This window comes from Euphorbia lathyris, chromosome 8 (genome assembly GCF_963576675.1).
Source record: "Euphorbia lathyris chromosome 8, ddEupLath1.1, whole genome shotgun sequence".
Taxonomy (NCBI): Eukaryota; Viridiplantae; Streptophyta; class Magnoliopsida; order Malpighiales; family Euphorbiaceae; genus Euphorbia; species Euphorbia lathyris.
Window position 1 is genome coordinate 31,839,792 of NC_088917.1, and position 23,033 is coordinate 31,862,824.

At 35.8% G+C, this 23,033-nt stretch overlaps 2 protein-coding genes across 2 annotated transcripts; one reads left to right on the plus strand and one right to left on the minus strand.

Annotated features, from left to right (window-relative positions):
- The first annotated feature begins 2,747 nt into the window (after positions 1 to 2,747).
- Positions 2,748 to 9,711, plus strand: LOC136202462 (3-oxoacyl-[acyl-carrier-protein] synthase II, chloroplastic). Its single transcript, XM_065993103.1, has 14 exons — positions 2,748 to 3,479; positions 4,129 to 4,334; positions 4,434 to 4,637; positions 5,071 to 5,181; positions 5,269 to 5,364; positions 5,469 to 5,514; positions 5,603 to 5,682; positions 6,089 to 6,157; positions 6,438 to 6,522; positions 7,733 to 7,887; positions 7,978 to 8,058; positions 8,296 to 8,355; positions 8,436 to 8,598; positions 9,419 to 9,711. The coding sequence occupies exons 1-13, from the start codon at positions 3,104 to 3,106 to the stop codon at positions 8,550 to 8,552; spliced, it is 1,686 nt and encodes a 561-aa protein (XP_065849175.1). The 5' UTR covers positions 2,748 to 3,103; the 3' UTR covers positions 8,553 to 8,598; positions 9,419 to 9,711.
- Positions 9,712 to 13,739: 4,028 nt separating this feature from the next.
- LOC136202424 (uncharacterized) lies at positions 13,740 to 22,129 on the minus strand. Its single transcript, XM_065993031.1, has 18 exons — positions 21,543 to 22,129; positions 20,949 to 21,468; positions 20,573 to 20,830; positions 20,270 to 20,361; positions 19,353 to 19,562; positions 18,869 to 19,270; positions 18,046 to 18,224; positions 17,794 to 17,887; positions 17,658 to 17,714; positions 17,087 to 17,221; positions 16,883 to 16,954; positions 16,359 to 16,472; positions 15,994 to 16,155; positions 15,767 to 15,895; positions 15,402 to 15,503; positions 15,232 to 15,320; positions 14,654 to 14,803; positions 13,740 to 14,514 (listed from the first exon to the last, which is right to left on the minus strand). Exons 1-18 carry the CDS (start codon positions 22,038 to 22,040, stop codon positions 13,944 to 13,946), a joined length of 3,834 nt encoding a protein of 1,277 aa, XP_065849103.1. The 5' UTR covers positions 22,041 to 22,129; the 3' UTR covers positions 13,740 to 13,943.
- Positions 22,130 to 23,033: the final 904 nt, after the last annotated feature.

Here is a 23,033-nt window from a genome sequence, read left to right on the forward strand (position 1 = left end):
AAGGAATTTAAAATGTAGAAGTAATGGCCGCTCTAGCATTTTGCATTTCTCATATTTCATTTTTTTTATAAATTTAAATTTAATAAATATAAAATTTAATTAAATCTAAATTTGACTAATAAAAATAAATAAAGATCCTCTTCAAAATAAAAAATAAATATCAATTTGACACGATTTATAAAAATGAATATTATTGTTAAGAGAGTTGTACAAATATTATTGTTAAGAGAGTTGTACATTAAATTTTAGAAGCTCCGTGTTATATTATTATTGTTGAGAGACCATAATTAACAAAAGTAATGTATTATTATGTACTCTCAATTTCATAATAGAATCCACCTGAATTCTGAATGACCAAATGAACTTGGTCGTTTCAAATAAATTTGTTCATTCACCATTAAATCTAGATTCATTATAATTTTATGGTGGAGATTCAAAGCATCCTAAAATATAGATTAAATTCATTTGATCATTCAAAGTTCATTTGAACGCTATTATTCAATTTCATGTTATAATATTATTGTTACTTGTTATATACAAAATTACTATTAATTTAGATATAAAATAATAATTTTTAATAATTAATATCTTAATAATTATGGATTATAATTGATGAAAATAAATTTTAAACTGCAGGCTTTAAAGAAGAAAAACAAATTATTATTTTATGAAAGAAAAAAAAAACTTAAGGCCCCTTAAACCAGTGTAGAAGAATATAAGGGTATGACTACTAAACTATATCCATTTTCATATTGTGGTTACTGAACTTCAATTCTTTCTGATATGATCATTGCACTTTACACTTTGTTACACCGGTGGCTATTGCCCCCGTTGACCAGTCTTTTTTACCTTTAACTTTCATTTTTTACCAGTTTTCTCTCTCTTTTTTCTCTTATAAAATCTACAATACTCATTTTACCCTTCTTTCTCTTTTCTCTTTCTTTAATATCTGGAAATCGGAGATCTTCTTAGACCTGATTAGTATCATTAAACATCTCTAATCTCAATTGTTTGGCCCTGATTTATGCTCCTTGATAAACTAATTAATATAATATGATTTACGCTCAATAGCTTGCACTCCCCTTCGCCAGAATTCTCTTCCTCAGTAATCTCACTCACATTGCTGCTTCTACTTCTCCAATTCCTATTTTCATCTTGATCGGAAGAGAATATGTCATTGCTTGTACGTTCCTCCTCTTTTGCTACTGTGTTTGGTACTATCGAATTCGAAATCAACATAATTTTCTCAGTGGAGAAGACGAAGATGAGCAGAGAAACAAAGACAATCCAGTTTTTCTTCTTCCATTTCTGTTGCCTTTGCTGCAACTTATCATTCACCAAATTCTGACTTCTTCAATATTTGGTCAAGTCAGTGAGCTTGAACTCTCAATTGCAGTGTAGATGTATAATTGATTTAATGGTTTTAGAGAGAGAGACTGGTTTTAGAGAGAGAAATTGATCCATGGAGATGGAGGTGAAGGTAAAATGGGTATTGTAGGTTTTAGAAGAGAGAAATGAGAGAGAAAACCAGTCAAAAAGAAGAGTCAAAGGTAAAAAAATTGGTCAACAGTGATAGTAGCCACCAGTATAACAAAGTGTAAAGTGCAATAGTCATACTGGAAAGAATTGAAGTTCAGTGGCTACAATATGAAAATGGATATTGTTAAGTGGCTATGGGTGTAATTTACCCAAGAATATAATATATGAAACCTAAATTTTACATTATAGTAATATATTTGGAAAGAAAAGGCTTATATTGGTAATTAAGACTTTGTGCCCGCTTGGATTATTTTTTTGTTTATTTCAAATAATACATATAAATTGTATTGGGAAAAACAATGCATATTCTCTTAAAAAAGAAAAAACAATTCATATAAATTCTTTATTTAGAATATTTCTTTTAAAAGAATAGCTAAAAGCTATTTTAAAAGAAAATTCAGTCAAAATTTACTAGCAATAACAAACCATAACATTTCTTAACATTAAAATAAAACAAGTTTGAGTTTATTTTTGACACTATCTTAATATTTTTAGGGAAAATTTACTTCAATTAAAATATTCAATTGATATTTTATTTTATTTTTTCAATATTAAAAGTCAATTAGATAAACTTATATTATTACTCAACAATATAGTAACATTTTATATATAAAAAAAAATCATATTCACGAGAGATATAAACAATCACCACACATAACATATATCCAGATAAGATGATTTATAGTTTTTAATAAAATTAAATCCATTTTAGATAAAAATATTTTTTTTATCAAAATTTAACCAACTAACGTTAACAACCAACTTGCTGAAGTGAAAATTAATCGTAACAACTATACCTTTGGTTAGAAAAAGTTTAAGAGGAAAAGGATAACTCCAATTTAGGATTAGGAAACTCCAATAACGGTAATTAGAATCGAATTCACGTTGGGTACCGAAAAGACGTTGAATCCCACTCTCAATTACAACTAATGAAATATTATTATGATTACATTTTTTTAAAAGAAATTATTATGATTAATTATTAACTTTTATTTGAATGAATTTTAAACCAAGCTAGAAAGGGAGAAAAGGACAGAAAAGTCTTTCTCAACAAGGAGAAACGCACAGGTCTGGTTATGTTTATGCATAAGAACAGCACATAACTAGAATCCGAATCCACACTTCACCATTACTCATATTTTTTAAATAAAATAAAAAAGCCACACATTTCTGATATATAAACAATATTTCTGGTCATAGATCCCTTGCATATTTCGGTTCCATAATATATAATGTATTTTTTTATTTTTATTTTTTTGTAAGCAATTATTACTCATTCGACAGAAAACACCCACATAAAAAGAAAAATAAAAAACAAAGAAGAAAACGAAGAGAAAAACGAAGAAGAGATAGAGAGAGAAGAGCACTTGGCAGACACTCTGCCTCAAAGAACGACGCAGAACTGCCCAAAACTTGGCACGCCATCACAGCGAAAAGATCGAATGCGACATTTATTTTTCTTTCAATCAGTGATTTCCGTTACATAATCTCTTATAATCCGTGTGCAATTTGTTTTGATTGCAAAAAAGAATCTGTTGGATTTCAAGTGTTCCTTGATATAACGATGATAGGGTCAGCTTCGTTCTCATCTCCGTTGTGCACGTGGCTGGTGGCGGCGTGCATGTCCGTCACGTGCTCTAAGGAAAACTCCACCACTTCACACGCGTTCCATTCATCGCCATCGGGTACTAGACTCAGCCGCTGCGCTCGTAGGAGAAGGGCGCTTCTCTCTACCACTAGTTGTACTTCTGCTGCTGCTGCTGCTGCTGCTCCTCCTACTGAAGGTTTGGTTTCTTCCTTTTGTGGATCGAGTTTTCAAGGACTGATGTCTTCTTGCTTGGCCTTTGAGCCTTGTAGTCATTACTACAGCTCCAATGGCCTCTTTCGATCTGCAAATCTTAATCGGAAGCACCGAAGACTAAATCGTCCCTCTCTTTCCGGTAATTTTTTTTCCTCTTTTCATTGGATTTTTCTTTCACTATTTTGTTTTCTTCTTCGCGTTTGTTTGCTGGATTTGATTTTAATTGCTACTCAGATTTTGCTTATCCTTCGGCTACTGCTTTATTTCATTTTGTTGCATTATGCTATTCGAATCTTGATTTCCTCTTTCTTTTCGTCGATTTCGTGGAGCTTACAAGGAGAATATGCTAATCTAGACATTGAAAATGACCTTAATGGAAATCATTTTTGAACTGGTTGAATTACAATTCCGAGTAATTTTTTTGAATGTAGGCTTTGTCATCAGCAATTTAACAAAATCTATTCTCCAGTACGCTACGCATGTGCCGGAAATAATTTATTGTTGTTTTGCATGGTTTATGATATCATGGAGATAATTTATGGTTGTAACAAACACTAGGCTGTTTTAGTTGCATGACTTGGCCTATTTGAAGCATCCATGCACTTGAAATGTGAGTTGAAATGCAAAGTACACTAATGGAATATGAATGAGCCCTCGCTATTCTCTCTCTTCTCATGTGATAATTTCTGTTTTCCTGCTATCTAATCTAGTGCATGTATTATTAGTAACTACTTACACATGATACATTGATGCTGCTAGTGATTTTTTTTTTTTTTCAAAACTTCTAGGAGAAGTCGTAGCAATAGCTGTGCATCCTGAAAAGGAAGTTGCAATGAAGAAGAAACCTGTCATGAAGCAAAGACGAGTTGTTGTGACAGGGATGAGTGTTTTGACACCCATTGGTCATGATCCTGATGTCTTTTATAACAATCTGCTCGAGGGAGTTAGTGGTATAAGTCAGATAGAGGCTTTTGACTGTGCCGAATTTCCAACGGTAAATTATAATGCAGTTGCTTCTTCTTCTGTTGGTTCATGACAAATTAATCCTTATTATTATTTTGATCTTTGTGGGTTGTTCCTCTATATTTGTTAGAGGATTGCTGGAGAGATAAAGTCTATGTCAAGTGATGGATGGATTGCACCAAAACTGTCAAAGAGAATGGACAAATTCATGCTTTACATGCTTATAGCTGGGAAAAAAGCCTTGGCTCATGGTGGTGTAACCAAAGAAATGTTGGATGAATTGGATAAAAATAAATGTGGAGTCCTGATTGGCTCTGCAATGGGTGGCATGAAGGTAAACTCTCTACTTCTTTCAGATTCGGACACGTTAAATCTACACGGAAGAATGATGCAAGATAAGCAATAGTTAAAAAGGAGCTCCTCACCAGTACTATCTGTAAAAACTTTTGGCTAGTACATGGAAAAATCTATTTAGTGTTTTCTTACTTGCTGCCAATATTTGAGAGGAATCTGACTTATCTTCTGTCCCTTAGACAAGTGAGAACTAATGTAATTCTAAGTGTTTTCTTGTCCCTGTAGTAGACTGACTCTGCCTTTATATGTATACATGCCTCACCAATCTCTCTTATTCCTCTAGGAACATCTTTTATTGTAATTTTTACACCTTGGCTACAGTACCCTATATGACATGACAAAGCTTTCACATGTAAAAATGTTATTCATTCTTTCATTAATAATTGATCGTCTTTTTTGGTGATCATGTATAGGTTTTCAATGATGCAGTCGAAGCACTAAGGATTTCATACAGGAAAATGAATCCTTTCTGTGTACCCTTTGCAACTACAAATATGGGTTCTGCCATGCTTGCAATGGATCTGGTGAGCTACGTTTTAAAGAGAGATGCAATAGGCTTAGTGTCAATTGTTCTGGTAAACTAAACTCCAGTTTTTGAAACTGAATTGCAGGGTTGGATGGGGCCAAATTATTCAATTTCTTCGGCATGTGCTACCAGTAACTTTTGTATGTTGAATGCTGCGAACCACATCATTAGAGGCGAAGCTGTGAGTGTCCTGCATTTGATACATCTTGACAAATGCATAAACTATTGTAATAACTACCTTATGTGTATCTCTTGCGTTATTCTCTGGAATTTCTGAACATGCAGGATCTTATGCTCTGTGGTGGCTCAGATTCATCAATTATACCTATAGGTAAGTCCTGTGTATAAGTTTTATGCACCCGATGTTTCAACTTGGGCATTCCATGCACTGTGTTTTACTTCAAATGTCTTTAATGCAGGCTTGGGAGGTTTTGTTGCCTGTAGAGCACTTTCACAGAGGAATGATGATCCTACAAAAGCTTCACGACCTTGGGATATGGTAAAGATACATATATGTATTAATAGAAATATATAATTTATATAATTATAAAAACAGAATATATACATATAAATAAATATAAACTAAATAATAAATAGAATAATATTTCTAATTATAGTATTCTTTTTTCATTATATTAAACTTGCAGAGAAATATATGTAAAGATACATATTCCTGAGGTTGGTGGAATGATGATTTGGTAAACATATGATATAGTGAAAGACTAATGTTTCCACAATTGAACAGATAAAAATTTAACTTTATTGACTATCACATGTTTGAATATCATATCCAACATGCACTTCTGATGAACTTTCATTACTTCGAATTTTCTAAAATTTCAAAATGTTGTATGATTTCTTACTTGACTGAATTAACTTGAAATGCTTTTGTCAATGATAAACAGAATCGAGATGGTTTTGTGATGGGTGAAGGAGCTGGTGTTCTGCTTTTAGAAGAACTAGAACATGCAAAGGTACACAAATTGACTCCAAAAAACATGTCTGTGCCAATCTTTCAAATTGGTGTCAGTATTTTGTTTCTCATCAATCTACAGGCAAATTCTTTCTCAATGCACTTGCTCACGCCCTTATATTACTGCATCTATTAACTATAATTGTATATGTTTTCCTAGTTCACTATCCCTTTACACCTATCTTACTTTTATTTTCATTTTTGAAGTTCACAAGTATGAGTCTAAAATTACGAGATGCTTAATGTTGTAGTTAATCTATAGGTTATAATATAATTTGCAGAAAAGGGGGGCAAAAATCTATGCAGAATTTCTTGGAGGAAGCTTTACTTGTGATGCTTATCACATGACTGAACCACGTCCAGATGGTAATTTTCTAAATTTCTGCAACTTAGCAGATCATTGCTTGGTTGAAATTCTATGTCATCATTTTGTTTCACTATCTTTTCATGTATTTTGCCAGATATTTCTCTGTGACTTTTAATTAGGAGTTATAGAGAGCATTTAGATTTAGTTATCAGAAAAGTCACATCAATTGGATTGATGACATATGCTTGCATTCTCATAGTTCTGCTATGCATCATCTAACCGGAGGATTGGGCACTTAATTCTTGTATATCTTTCTTTTTTTCCCAAAAGGAGTTAAGGTAGTCAATTGGTCATAAAGCAAATGATGGGTCTATTAAATTGAGAAAAAGGATCTACATGGCTGATTGTCAAGGTGAAAGAGTGTAGAATTTGATGAGAACATGGATTAGTTTCAACATCTGAAAGAGTTTCTGCTAGGCATTCTAAGTTGGTTTTTATGTAGCGTTTTATACTAATATGCTAGCTGCATTTTGTTAGGTCTTCATGTGAGTTTGCTCCTCTGTAGTCATCAGGTCCACTCACGAATACACGTGGCCTTACCTAGCATGTATTACTGTATAATCACATCTTATCAATTGACTATGAGTATGATTATTTATTCAAGAGATTAATGGACCGCTTTCATATATTCTATGGTAATATATTTTTGAATATGGACATGAAAATTGATCTCGACTAGTTAGAGATATTGGGGATATAGTCTTTGTTTGTTTTACCATTACTTACGGTATATATCTTATTTTATGTCATACAATTGCCTTGTGTCATCTAGGCACGGTTCTGTCTTTCATTCTGAATTATATAGGTTTGGGCCTTTTTTGCATTCAATGTGAGAAATATGCAGTCCATGGTTTTTATGCAACCTGAATGCCAGGGGACCTAGTTCATCTCAACTACTCTCATGCCTTTTTTGCTATTTATGTCAGTGATATGGATTAAGTCTCACCTAACACCTGTGGGAAAATGGAACAGTGTTCAAATTTTAAGTTTGTGGGACCTTATGCCTCAAAAAATATTTTCAAGTTCCCAACTGTCATTTTGACTATAGAATTTTCGATGTTTGTATTGCAACTTAAATTTCTTGAAGTTACATTCCTTAATTTGAGATACACTATTGAGAAAATTGTTTTCGAATTTGGCCTCTTTCTTTGCACATCTCATCCATTTAGAATATTTCAAGCTTACCATTCCTTTTTCCACACCAAACAGGAGCTGGTGTTATCCTTTGTATAGAAAAGGCGATAGCTCAATCTGGGGTACGCAAGGAGGATATTAATTACATTAATGCACATGCTACATCTACTCCAGCTGGAGATCTTAAAGAGTATGAAGCACTAATGCGCTGTTTTGGTAAAAATGCTGACGTGAGTTATCTGTCTCTTTTCTTTTATATGCATCACTTTCTCATGTAAGGTTAATTTATGATGTTACTTTGATGTCTTCACATTTTGCAGTTGAAGGTTAACTCCACAAAGTCCATGATTGGACATTTACTGGGAGCAGCAGGTGCTGTGGAAGCTGTTGCGGCAATACAGGTTTGTGATGGTAGGATTAACTGCTAGACATATTTACTTGAAAGCGTGGTTTCTATCTCACTTTCAGAATGGCATTATGGATCTAGCATTTTCAGTGTCATGTCAGTTTTGATATTTCATGTGAAATGGGTTGCGGGCTACTCCACTTGCACACACACACACACACTACTACAACAAATGAAAGGGAATAGAATGAACTTTTTTAGGTCTTGATATCGTATTTGGTTACTGGTACAGGCAATACAGACAGGATGGGTACATCCAAACATCAACCTGGAAAATCCAGATGAAGGCGTGGTATGTTCCCTTAATATGTTGGGAATTACTTTTCTTTGACAAGTTCTTCAGATATATTACTAAAAAGACATTTGATTCAGGACACAAATGTGCTGGTTGGTCCAAAGAAAGAGAGATTGGAGATAAAGGTTGCATTATCCAACTCATTTGGGTTCGGTGGTCACAACTCATCTATTCTTCTTGCACCGTACAAATGATGAATTAGGGCACACTTCGTTCAACCTCACTGTATTGACATGGAAGGTGCGTAGATCTTTTATTTTAGGATCAAAGCACTATTTGCCACCTGGCCTATCCAAAATGTTGGTATTTGTCCCTTAACCTATTTTTTTTTGTAACATTTGCCCCCTTACCTATCCAAAATATTGATTTTTTGCACCCCTAACCTATTATTTGGTTAAATTTGCCCTCTGACCTATCAAAATTGAACAATTTACCATCCACACTGATTGAGTTCGCCAATTTTGATAGGTCAGGAGTAAATGTTACCAAATAATAGGTCAGGTGGCAAAGCCAACCTTTTGGATAGGTCAAGGGGGCAAATAGTGCTTTAAGACTCCATTTTACTTCGCTTCCTATTGCCATCTGCGGTTGTTACTGCTAATGTTTGAGCATATATTGTCATAAACATAGCCTCATTTGATCCACCTAAACCAGAATAAGAAAAAAAAGGCCCGGTTTATTTGTCGGAAAATATTGTTGGAAATATTTTCTTGAATTTCCGGTATTTGTCAATAGACAAATATATGGAGAAAGTGAGGAAAATTTCTTACAATAGACAAATATATGGAGAAAGTGAGGAAAATTTCTTACCCTTTTAGAACTTACTCCATTTCTTCTTATCCTTTTGAACAGCCACCCACCACTTCAGCCCGTTTTCCCATGTTATAGCTGAACACCGGAAAATATTTTATTTTCCAACACAAATTTTCCCTATCCAATATTTTCTGGCAACAAACGGGTCAAAGTAGTATAGTATTGCATGAAAATCCTCCATATTGGGTTTCCTATTCAACCATTTAATTGAATTTAACCTGTCCTTGTAAATTTTTTGACTGAACAGATGATCTGAAGAAGCATGTTGTAGATCACTGTTATAAACATAGACAACATCGAGTGCAGAGTTCAGAAAGTGGGTAAATAGTCATGCTTTTCTCGTTTTCAGAATACTATCCAGTGGTGCTTGATCTACCTTTGAGGCATTGAATACCACAGTAGTGGCGTTGGTTTTATCTTCGCTCCTTGTATAAACAGATCTTGTTTTAACGGTCAATTGTAATGAATTTTGAGCTGACAGTTGGCTAGGTTACACCTTATGCGCTGGTGGTTTATGAACATACATACTCTTTCCCTTTATTTCTCCTCTTCTCATCTCTTTCAGGACAATCAGATTTAGGTCTTAATGGGAATTTTTACTAGAGGTGGAATTTTCGGGTTATCATGTCAGAATCGTTGTGTTAGGTTATCGTGCAAGAAAAATGATACATGTTAGTTGGGTTATCTATAAACCATATTAGCGTTGTGTTATGTTATCATGCAAGAAAGAAAAATGATACATATCAATTGAATTGTCTCTATAAATCATGTTATCGTGTCAGAAATTGTTATACGAATTAATACCCATTTATCTTGCTTACCACGTGCGGTGATAGTGCTGTAATAATTATATGGACAATTCCCTTTTTTTTTTATATTTCTATAAAAAATCTGTGTCTCAAATTTTTAGTCCCCTTAATTAAGTGGGTACTATTTTCTGTGAGCGTGACGGGACCAGTGACGGGACCATTTCGCAGGACCATTTTTTGTGAGATACTGAGGAGAGTGACCTTTCGGGATGGAATATCAATTGATGAATTGAAGGACGCTTAAAAAAGGATGCACCCTTTTGGTAGGGGTTGGATGGTTAAGACTTTGGGAAAGTCTTGGCGTCGTACGGGGTTTTGAGCCGACTTAGTCATGGCCTCGTGACATTTGATATTAGAGTCTAAACGAAGTAAAGTCCTTGCAAGGTGGGCGGTAAGGCCTTAACTAAGCAAGCTCTCTATGAGGTGGGTGAACGAGCTTTAACTAAACGAGTCTTTCGTGGTGTGAGCATGCTAGTTTTAACTAAACGAGTTCTTCGTGGTGCGAGCGAACATTGCCTTAACTAAATAGGTCCTTCATGATGTGAGCTAGCGATGTTAAAGATCCTAAATTTCCCTACATATTGACGGGTGGAAAATTATACGATGCTTTTCTAAAAAGATTTGGTGATGCTTTTCAGCTTGGTTAAATGCCCATGGTTTAACATGACCATTGTTGCGAGACTTGTACCCAGCGTGTGGGAGTGCGAAAATAACAAAAAGGAATTGAGATGTAAATACTAAATAGTAAATGCATACTCTTCTATAGTTGTGGGTGATGAAATTTTATAAGATTTAATCCCTTTTAGGGGGGAAAGTTCAAAGTCAATATTTAGAATTCGACGTTTATGTGAACTAACACAGTTTTAACCTATCAAATTAATGGTTGTTGTCATAGGCAAATTATGGAGGCATAATTTGTACTTGAATCATTTTAATTCGGTTAGACATTGTTTATCCTCTTTTATGAGTCGAAATTTTTTTATGTGGAATTCAGGAGACTTGTGTGAAGTGTCATTAGGAATGGACTGTCAGATTCTTGTTGTTTGGCGATGTAGGATTATGGAGGCGTAATCTGAATTCCTAGCGGAAAGTTGCTTATGCATTCTCAAAAGTCAATTAAAACTCGTTATATAGTTACTTTCGGATTGTGCGGTAACTGGTGGGTATTAATAGGTATATTTGCCTAGTATATCCTGGAAAATGATAGATATTGGATGTCATTGCGGGTATCAAGTGAGAAACCCAAAAGAATAATTCTTTGGCCATAAACGGGCTTATGGGAGTAAAACTAGGGAAGATTCATTTGAGCAAAGAATGTCGAGGGATAATATTGCGGAAGATTCATCTGACCCATAGATGGTCAGGAGATGAGATTACAAACAATCTGAGCCTAAAAGTCAACGAAAAAAAGGGCAGTGATCACTCGAGAAATATTTTAGTTGACACCAGGGTCGTATTGAAGACCTCCTCGGGCGGAGATGAAAATTTCTAATTACTATGAATGTATTGAAGGGACGCCTGAGATAATTCAGAGGTTTTTATCCTTATTTGTAATGAGCTTTATGGGGACGTCCAAAACAATTCATGTACGAAAAGGACGAGTTTTCTATGCAGATATTTGAGTGGTGAGAAAACGAGTCCGACGAGAGTAGTGAGCAAACGAGAGTGACAGTTAACAAGTCAGCAAGCAATGGTTTTAGCAAACTGTGAACATGTCCAACCAAATAAGTGGTATTCTACTAGGAGTTGAAACACGAGACAACCAAGAGATCTTGTCAGATCCTATGAAGGCAAAGATCGGCGAAACAAGAGCTTGATCAAAATTGACGGAGGCAAATTTCAAAACCATCAATAGCAAAACCTTGGGGGTTTTAGTTTTGGGTTTCAACTTCAACTTCAAACTCATTTGGAATGAGAAGGGGAAGTAACACAGTTGAGGCAGAAGTAAGCGACAAAAGGGGGCAGGAAATAAAGCAATGTTTGAACCTTCGACGGACAAGTTCAAGCTTACCTTGTGTTTCCTCTTCAATCATTGCGGACAACAATAATAACAAGATGTTGGTCAAACATCCGGTGTAGCAGGTTTTACCTAGCGAAATCTCATTAACATCAGTATTTCCGTGAATTAAAGTATAAATACTGGATAAATTGTGTAAGAATTCATACATTTGTCTTGTACATAATGATTGTAATATTATTTTCTTGATGTTGTGTTTCTCTTGTGAATGTTCGTATGGTTGCATTAAATGTATTCAGGTACCAACATTCACATTTTTATACTATGAATATTATGGCATTTCTTTTTGTTTCTTTTGCAAGGTGCAAATTTGAAAGAGAATAAGAGTCAAAACATTGAGAATGTGAACAGGTAAAAACTGTAGCAAATATTTGCTAGTTAGAGTTTGTGGATCATTTGTTTGGCTAGTCGACATCAATGGTCTTTGTCGATGTACCAAACCATTTTTCTTGATCGTCGGGGACGAAAATCCCTCAAGTGAGGGAGAGTACATGAGGAAATCGGGCTTATATGAACCTCCTTATGGTATATTATGGTAGATATGTTAAAGAGTAAGATAGATTAAGATGGCTTAGAGAAGAAGAATGGGATGAAAGACATGGATTATGGAAGAGTGGGATGAAAGACCCGTAGTAGTGAAAGAAGACTCAGACAAAGAACCAGAAAGTAAGAAGACTCAGAGGAAGATCCTTAGAGAATGAAGACTCAGATGAAGTTCCTTGATAATTTAAAAGAATTTTTCAAGAATTCAAAAACTTCGAAAAAGTACTTTTGCTATTTTGAGGAATGAGTTTACAGTTGCAGCGTAAAAAAAGTTCTTCGATCGAAGACATTCAAGTTGCAGATTGTAGAACAGTGGAATGATGGTTGAAGTTAAAACCATTTCTAGAGACAAGCGAACAACGTGAAACTCAAGCGGAGATTAGTTGGCAAACAAGAATGCAAACAACTGGCGGAACCTCGGTAGTGTTTGAGTAGCAAATGAATCTCTCTCCTAAGGAGGCGAGCCGATCAACGGGACATTGATCCTCTAAGTGGGGGAGAATGTTAGTGTGGAGGGGTAAATTTCATCAATGATGTACACCAAAGTGTGAAATGTGACAAAGGTTGTACACCATTTATGAAATTTACCCTAGTGTGGAGTTTGGCCATAGGTAAACTCAACCTCAAAAACTGGCAAGGCTACAGGAAGGTTTCGACATAGAGTTGAGAATGGAACATATCGATGTACACAAAAGGTGGAGGCCGAGTTGGTATAAAAAACCACTATAGGGGACATGGACTCGCCTGGCATTGGATCTCCACCACCAAGAGCCAGTTGTCGGTAGTGGCTTAAGCGATCCACTATCGTCCACTAGGGACAAGAGAGTCGAGCACACGTTCTTCGTGAAGGGAAGCGGATGTCTCCATAGAGAAACTCAATGGATACTATGGACTCCCAAAGAGCCTATAGTGCGTGCCATTTTAAGACGATGTTTAAATACAAGGTGACCCTCTGACAGAATAACGACAGATGAATTGACAGAATATTTACAAGGAGACAAATCCCTTCGGTAGGAGTTATCTGGCTAATACTTAAAAAAAAATCTTGAAGCCGTACGGGATTTTGACCTAGCCCCCGCGACACAAGGCAATGAATCCATGGATTTTTCCATTTTTGGTGCAACTTTTGCTTTTATCAGATGAGCAATGTAATGGATGCATGGACTGGACATGTTAGTATAAGAATATGAGCTTCGAAGTAAGAAATAACCCAAACCTTTTCATTAAAGATACGAAACCATTCTTTAGTGCTTATTTTAACAAACAAAAATTGCCAAAATCGATAAACAATTACAAATTAAGGACGTCAGTTGCTATAAATAATCAAACGAATGAAAGAAAAATTTACAACCTTTTTGACTGTAACAATTTTGGACATGCAGTATACACTACAGATCTATCCTTCACTTGCTTTTTCTCTTGTTGCCTTTTTTTATATTCTTGAACTTCGTAAGCTTCATGGAAAGAGCACTAGAGACGCTCTTCCCTTGAAGCTTCCTGGTCATGTTTACCACACTTGCCATTCCTTTCCGTGCAGCTGCACGTTGTTCGGGTCTACGACTCATCATCTTGCGATCAAGGGGCCAATATGCATATGGTTCGAGCTTATCCTTCTTTTTGACATCACCACCAGCCTTCTTGCTTGAATATTCATTCCCTGTGTATGCCCACCCAGATTCTGATGTTTTTTGACGTTTTTGGACTTTTCGGCTTACTTTACTGCCTGTTTCACTCCTTGCATCTGAATCAGGGTTCGATGGCTTTTCCTTCTTTGGTTTTTCCCCCTCACGGATTATCAATCTCCCTTCGGAGTCTACCTCCATCTCATCATCCGATTCTTGCTTCCTTTTCAGACGTTCTGATGATCGAAGAGCTGATCTCGTCTTGTGCCGATCAAGAAGATCGAGGGGCTCATCTTCTAACTGGTCAAAGTCATCTGGCAAGCTTTTATCAGATCTGCGCATCCTCTTGGACCTACATAGCAATGCCATTTTACATCATTTGAAGCAACAACTTAGATAAATGAGTTTCCATCAGGGAATTTACACCATCCAGGTCATAGAAACAAATACGCTATACACAACTGTAAGCAGATTCAGCAAAGCCAACTAACCTTAGTGAAGCTGCTTTTGATTTAACCAATGCGGAACCCTTGCTTTCTCGGCCAGAAACAGTTTTAGCACCCATATATTCAGCATCACTGTCTTCCGAATCTTCCTCACCAAAATCAGAAAATATTTTTGAGTGGTTCCATTTACTTATCCTGAAGAAACGAAATTTTCATAAAATATCACGGTCAATTGGCACTGTACAAGAGAGACACTAACACTGGTAATACCATTAAAGACTTTGACTTTTAAATCCCCAGAGTATAAAAATTGATACTCCTACAAGGAGAATAACACTCAAATCCTACAGAAAAGAATTCTGCAATGCGCTTCTAATTTTTTTTTTTTTATATATAATGGTTAATAGGAATTGCAGTTCTTTACTAATTCTTCTAAAAAATGTCTTTGTATTGTGTATGAGGCATTTAAAAAGTGATATACATCAGCTGACATGGAATGATATCATGTATAGAACCATCATGGGGCCATAATTTGGGATCTTTTGGGAGGTCAATACGATAGAAATAAGAGAACTGAATAGTAGCAGCATATAACAACAATAAGTCCAATATAAAAGAGTGACCTGGATGTAGTCGCTCTTGACAGGTGAGATCGAACTTCTTCAGATTCTGCATCAGAGTTTGCAAGTTTTTTCTCTTTCCGTTCCTTAATCTACATTCAACAAACATATTTGAGATTGCAAAATGATTCTACAATGAGAAGTGCACGCTAATATCATGTTACTCAACCAACCTTCCGAATGTTAGTCAGAAGTCTCATATGTTCTTCAGGCATCACTGCCTTGACAGCATCCATACCGCATTTCCTGACAAGCATTTCTAGTAGATGCTTAACCTGCAAAGAGACATATGACACAGGTTGGACACAACAATTTTGCATCACCTTTCAGCAATCAAGTGCAAAGCCAACACGTGTTTGACACATGCATGCTTCTCAAAAACAGAAGGCATACTATATATAGATAGAGAGAGAGAGAGAAAGAAAGAGGGAGCAAATCAGCAAAGGAAAATGTGATTTCATACATATCTTTCATATATACACAATTAATGAAAAGAATAAGTGCCACTTATAACAATAACAGCTTTAATCCAGCAAACCTTAGCTTTGAAATGGTTTTTTGTGTTGCCTTGCCACTTCAGTAAGCCTTCGACCAAACTTCCCAAGTGCATTTGCAGCCCTTCAGACTGTGATTTGGCCACCAGTACCTTCAACAAACCTAAATTTGCCTGCAATGGAAGTTAGCTGATTTTAGTCAGAAAGCTATACTTCTCAGATATATATAATATGCATGTATCTTAAATACAAAGAAAGATAAGCAACACACTTTAATAAGTTCACGATTCTTCCTCTGTAAGAGAAGAAATGTTGATGGTAGCAACTTATAAGCGGTAGAAACTAAGTCTGAAAACTCATATGCCAAACGAGCTAAGCCCCTCACTGCAGCACTGACCACATGGGGAGTGTCTCCAGCCAAGCCTCCAGCTATCTGTGACCAACAAAAAGATTTAACTCCAACATACAGTTTATATGATGAAGAGAGGCAAGACGACTATTATTCAGTATATAGAAGTAAATTAGCAGAAGTCAGTGCACAAGATCTTGTAAGAAACTTGTATTATATAATGAAATGACACCAGCTTCAAGTGACCCAATAAAATTAAAACAGACATAGTTATAAGGAAAAAGTACCATGTTAAAATATTGATACAGATTCTCCTTGTTTCCACCATTCTCTTCATCCCCACATGCATGGCCAATTTGAACAAGCATTTCATAAGATCTATTTCTTGTTTTTTTGTTTGCCTGTAAGAAAACCATACAGGGAATGATAAATTAGTAACAGATGAGAAAACATGGTGTTGACTAGAGCAAGCTCACTATGGGAGGTATCCGTCTCCCCACTAAATGAGGTGGTTATGTTACTCAAAGTGATTTCACTGATTGCACACTCATAGACGATACAAAATGGACAAAGAACAAATAACATACTAACATCATAATGAATTCTTGATTACTTAAATATGATAAGGCCATTAGTTCACTGAACTGTAGATGCTTAAATCTTGCATACACAACAGTGCAAGTTCACTAAATGAAAAGCAAACACAACATGAAGAACAGTTAACATAGGTTGACACCAAATTGTTCAGGCTGTAAACCCTGCTTCAGTGGAACCATAATAGAAATTCAATGTTCTAACAGATAGCACATACCTCTTTCAGAGCAAGAATTATTTCAGTAAGGAAAGCACTAAGGATTTCACACCGCTTTTGTTCTGAACCCCCCTGCAACAAAAGCAGAAGTAATTCCAACAATGTAAGAGGACAAAACATATCAGAAGTCATAATGCCAAATTACCAATTCACAAATGGCAACCATCAATATTAAGGATGAACAAAACATAGATGTGTTATAACCTTTATAACGTAGAGTATCAGAAAGTACAAACAATCAATTCTATGCTTTCTGGCAGAGAAATGGCAAGCTGGCAAGACATCGATCATGAGTTGAAGGAGTTCCTCAAGCCCTGATGTAAGAAATCCATCACATTTCTGGCAACACAAACAAGACGATAGAAACTTAGTAAGAAGAAAGAAAAAAAATTGATCGACCATAAAAAAAGCCCTATAAGGTTCCAGTAGCTTATATGCACATAATTACTTCACTAGAACAAAGTGTTTGATTAAAGAAAAATGGTACAAGCCCTAGCCAATCACCCAAGCATGAACAATTAACCAAACCATGTAGAATTCCATCAATTTATGACCACCATAATGGTTTATCAAGAAGTCAAACAATCATGTGACTATGAGATTCAATGGGATGTGTTCCTTTGACCATAAGGGCTAAGAATCCCATAACGATTCTAATTACATATTTCAGCAATTGAACTTAATACATTTCAGAGTTTGCGACAGCTAAGAATAGACATCTAGCCATTGAAGAGATAAAACAATTCAAGAGGTTGTGCTAGCCAGAAAGAAGTACCTGGATTATAATTGAAAGGACTTTATATGCTTTTTTTTGGATTAAACCCTCAGAATCCTACAAACCAATATTAAGAATAAGAATAAGTTTCAAAAGAGAAGAGTGAGTTAAGAGAAACGCATCGGAGAGTAAAAACCTGTAATGCAGGTTTTACTGCACTAAACAGAACACCGATCTCTTTATCATCCAAGCCAGGTAAAAGGGAAACAGCCAAGTCAAATAGATGTGCTCTGTAGTCATGATCAATTACAAAAGATTGGAAAACAATTCATTAATGTTTATCACAAACAGTTTGACAATAATGGCACGCGCAAACCCCTCCCCCTCCCCCTCCCCCTCCCCCCAGAGGATTTATTAAAGGTACAAATATAGAGTTGAGGAAACCAACCTCTCAAGTGATGGTGGGTTTTTGTTTGATGAGCCATCAATCTGCATAGAGTTAGAATTTCCAAAACCTTCAACTTTTGTAGCCTTTTGTGTAATCTCCAAAAGCTTCCGCATTGTCTTTAAGAATATTCTTGAAACTACTTCCTTATCAGCTATTGAAGCAATCTCACTGATTGTAGACTGCAAAATTTTAAAATAAGGTGTCAAGCTTCATTTACTTCCAACTAAACTGGTACCGTAAATTCATCTTGGTGAATAGAAAAGAGTGACATGAATTCTCTCTCAAACTGCAGTCATTGGATATATCATATAACTCATCAAACAATATGTTTTAGGTGACACCTCTGATCTTCCTAAGCACAGACCTATTAAAAGTACCCAAATTGAGAAGGTACCCAAAAATAATTTTCCAAATTGCACTTAGCATCAACAAAAGGAGTCCAGGTATTCAAGTAATAGAAAGACATGTGTCCATATTGTTCTTAATACAAAATGAGGATTCAGAAAGGCGACAATCAAGAGGAATTGAAGGTATGCGTATTTTCAATGTCAATTAAAATATCAGCAAGTGAAAATTGTCAAAGAACTAACACAAACATTGATGATTTCAGATGGACCACCATCTGATTTAGCAAAAACATAATTGAGCTAATGTGCCTTAAGAAAAATCAAGAAACGATAATATTGTAACAGAAATTATCAGCTTTACAATCTAGAAATTGATTTTTAAGTTTAGATTACCATTGTCCCCAATTTAGATATGCTACACACTATTGCTCAACAAGTGAAACAACACGCATTATTCATCATGGCATCATAAGTACCTGCAAACAACCACCATCATCTTTTGAAGATTCCAAGAGGATCCCTGACAAAACAGTCAAAAACTCACGAGCAGACGACCTTAGCACTTTCAAGTTATTTTCGGCAACCACTGGGTTATAGCGTGCAATAGCTCGCTGTGTGGCAATAACTTCAGAAGCACCAACATCATTATGTTCTCCAATAATTCCCTTATTTTGTTGAATAAGAATCTGAATAGCATTGCATATTATCCCACGAATATCACATTCTTCACGAAGAGCACTAGTCAAAGATTTATTTAGATCCTTAAAACTCTCTGCAGTATCTAGAGGATAGTTACAAAAGGAAGGTAACAAGGACCACAGAGAGTATATAAGTGCATCAACACTCCTTGCTGAGACAGTCCGCCCTTCTAGCTCGAACTGCATCAAGTACGAAATTGTTACCAAATGATAGACCACCACAAACAAACAGAGAGAATATTAATGCTGATGAAATTCATACTTTTCGAGATTTCTGCCTCATCAGACCAACCATGCCCAAAACTGTCTCCGTAAAGAAGCTTAAATGGGCACCAACAGTGTACTGCTTCAGAATAGGAAAGAGCCAAACATTAACCTCGGATAAGTCATCAGCCTCTAAATTAAGAGGTACGACACCTAAAAATGTTTCAGGCCCCATTGCACCAAGAGCAGATCCAAGGCATTCATTCAACTGCAAATTGAAAAATAGATCCACATATTAGGTGAGTGGAAGCATGAACTGGAATATCCTTCCAAGTTTCAAGTCACTTACGTCACACAAAATTGCAGGAAAATATCCTAATTCATACAAAACAGAAGTTGAAAAGCACCTATAATAGAAAAATGTAGCACATGTAACAAAATTATAAAGTTCAGCAGCAACAACTGCTTCAATGCGGAACCTGATTAAAATCCTCTACGGATCACCACATCCACATATTATTAAAAATGAAGGATCTAGGTAAAGCCGATGAACCAAATCTTCCAAAAGAAATCCTAGCAAAAGCGCCTTTCTCCCTCATTCATAAATAGTAATACTTCACAAACATTATCAGAATCAAAGATTAAAAAAAAAAAAAAAACATATTTTAGTGAGCACCTGAGTCAAAGATATTATCTAGCTAGCTTCTTAAAGCTACAATTCTCACCTGAGCAAATCATATTGCATGTAAATATTCCAAACAAATTAGAAACATAAAATTTCAATACCATTTAATGAACATATCATAAAACACCAAATTCTTGCACCAAAACAGATATACTGCACTAGTGAACAAACTAAAAGACCTCTGTAACAAATAGAATTGTTAATAGAAAGCAGAGTAATAAAGGCCACTTCATATAACAAGGACATCGAAGTGTACAATGGATTCCTTCAACAAAGAAACAAATAATCACCTGTTTTCTGTGAGAAAAATCTTCATCTGACAATCCTTGCATATCTGCCAGGTTCTTGAGGGTTCCTTTCATAAAATATGGTGAATAGTCACCTGAAAAAGAAAAACAAGTGTCACCCTCCATGTAGTCTTGAGGATAATAAATGCATCTTCAAGGAAAGAGGGAAAAAAACCAATGTATTAAAGGCTCAGTGCTAAAATCAACTTTGAAAAGCCAGCAGTTGAATGAAAAGGGTTTATTGTTAAAGGAAATGTAGAAGACAAAATGAAATGGAAAAAGAGAACAGAAGATTTCTGAGAATACCTAATTTATCAAACATTGTCGAAACCACTTGAAATACCATGTCCCAAACTGCATTGTAATGATAATCAAGTAGGCTTTCAGTAGTTGCGCAGAGTTTTTCAATGACTGTCGGTCCAGACTTCCTCCCATTTTCTGTAGTTATCATCATCTGATCTACTCCCTGCTTGATCAAACTTTCATCAATGCAATTATTTATCAAACTCTTCAATGCCTCCATAGCTGCAAAGATGGCCTCCTCGTGTTCAGAAGCCAAAATATCTGCCAGAAGTAAAGAGGGAAAGAAACCAGATCACTGCTGATGTTATTTTAATTCCCATAAAACTGAATCAAAACATAACAAGGTCCTCTCTGTTGTTCTGAAGAATTAGAATTTTACCTTTCAGTGTGCTAAATACAAGTGGGAGCTTAACTACACTTATTTGTCTATTCAAGGAATGAACTTTTCTCATCCCAACATCCAGTAAGCGGGCTGTGAAGGTCATATTATCCACAGATGTTTCATTTGAAGAGGCAGAAAGAGCTAATGAACACAATAGATCAAGCAATGCTTCCGCTGAAACGTCTGAAGTTGGTTGTAAACAAATTACGTTCAAACTATCAGTTACACGTCGAGTAACAACTGTTTGGCGCAATTCGAGAAGTGTTTTATAATACTTAAGAATGGTAGTCTTGCACTTCATAGACATAAGTGGAAGGCCTTCTTTAAGAGTGTCGAGAATAAATAGTACTTCCTGAGCACCTCTCGGCTTTTCAGTCTCATTAGTGTTTGATCCACCCGCGAGAAGAAGAAACCTTTCAAATGTATTTGTAATCCTTTCACTTGCAGGAGCCAGTGCTGATGTCCCTTGAAAACTGTGAAGGACATCACGAGTTGAAATACTTGCCTGCCTCCTCACCTGTTCCAAAATCCACATCAATGAATATGATTTTAGCTCAATTTTAACCAAATAAATCAACCAAGAGAACTCACCTTTGGACGTGAATCGGTAATGTAGCCCAATAAAACGCCATACAATTGGCAAATATCATTCCAATTCGCTGTGTCTTTAATCATTAACATGTGGCCTATACATTTTAATCCAGAAGCCACAGCACCAACCGTCACCAAATTCAACCTTAAAGCCCTAACCACGATATCCGACAAAACCTCTCTTTTCTTCCTCAATATAGCAGGTGAAATTCCAGGAAGAGCGAGAGAGAGAATTGTCAAGAGAGCATCAATGACATGAGAGGGAGGGTCAGGGTCGGAGGAGATGAGTCGATCGAGGGAGGAGCTTGCGGCGCCGACATAAGCAACAGGTGTAGGCGGGAGGTTCTGGTCCTTGAGCTCCTGTGCCATTGCGCCTATAACTGTGCAGAGATGCTGGTGATCCTCTTGAGTTGAGGAGTGAAAGCGCGAGATAACTGAATTGCAGAAGTCGTCCGTTGTAGGGATGGTAATGCCTTCCTCCATGTCGATACCTTCCATTGGAAGAGCTGGAATTAGGAGTTGCAGAGGGTTGAACACTGTATTTTTACCAGTAAAGCATAAAGAAAGGCTTTGCTAGGGTTTAGGAGAGAAACAGCATGAAAGTGATAAAATTGGAGCTTGAACTGGGTTGGGCCGGCCGAGACCGGGCCACTCTTTTTTTTTTTTTTTTTTTTGATAATTGAGACCAGGCCACTCTTTAAACAATAGGGCAAATAAAAAAAAAATAGGAAATTACATACAAACTCTATGTTTGAAATTTTTTTTTACAATTAATTGTCCTCGATATCTATTTTTATCACAAAAACATGTTTTAATTTAAAATATCGAAAAATCATAATTTTAATTTTAATTTTATCAAACAATTCTTTTTTAACCTTAAACCGTTTTAATCCACCCTTTCTTGTAACAAAAACTGATCAAACAAATTCACTTGCTCATTAGGATGCATGTGAAAATTCCTAATTATCTATACAATATATTAAATCTATAGTTAATAATGCTGATGTGTCCTCTCCTAGAATTGTGTACATCTGATTTGTCAATTTCTTAATATTTTAACTAACGTTTTTGGTTCTTTACTCATTTTGTTTTCAGATGCGGGCGATTAGAAAGTGTTAGAGTCGAGTCGATAAGTTCCAATCTTTCTCCTTACCAGTCTGTGCCACCAGAGTTATGCTTCTTGCGTTCCGGCTTTCCAACAGAAAAATGTGATACTTGAATATGAACTAGCTACGTTTGGCCGGAGGCTAGGAATAGCAGTTGTACACCCGTGCAGTGCAGTTGGAATAGCAGTTGAGTAGGGAGAATTATTAATTGATTAGCATTGGTATACTCGCTTCAAATCTTCTGCTCTTCACAATCCCCCAACAACTTCTTCTTCAGCAAGTTGAGGTTAGTTAATTTAAGTTATTGCTTTGGTGCGATGGTTTATGGTTTCTCCCATTGAGGATTTATGAAATTCGAATTTTAGAATTGGTTGGGTTTTTTCTG

What these genes read in the sequence shown, in the direction of transcription:
- LOC136202424 (XM_065993031.1), bottom strand. Translation starts at nt 22,040, where the DNA reads ATGGAAGGTATCGACATGGAGGAAGGCATTACCATCCCTACAACGGAC. An exon ending in ATTTTTCTCACAGAAAACAG is followed by an intron (nt 19,563 to 20,269) that starts GTGATTATTTGT and finishes TTCAATTTGCAG; the next exon opens with TTGAATGAATGCCTTGGATC. An exon ending in TAATTCTTGCTCTGAAAGAG is followed by an intron (nt 16,473 to 16,882) that starts GTATGTGCTATC and finishes GTTTTCTTACAG; the next exon opens with GCAAACAAAAAAACAAGAAA.
- LOC136202462 (XM_065993103.1), top strand. Translation starts at nt 3,104, where the DNA reads ATGATAGGGTCAGCTTCGTTCTCATCTCCGTTGTGCACGTGGCTGGTG. An exon ending in CTGCAATGGGTGGCATGAAG is followed by an intron (nt 4,638 to 5,070) that starts GTAAACTCTCTA and finishes GATCATGTATAG; the next exon opens with GTTTTCAATGATGCAGTCGA. An exon ending in GACTGAACCACGTCCAGATG is followed by an intron (nt 6,523 to 7,732) that starts GTAATTTTCTAA and finishes CACACCAAACAG; the next exon opens with GAGCTGGTGTTATCCTTTGT.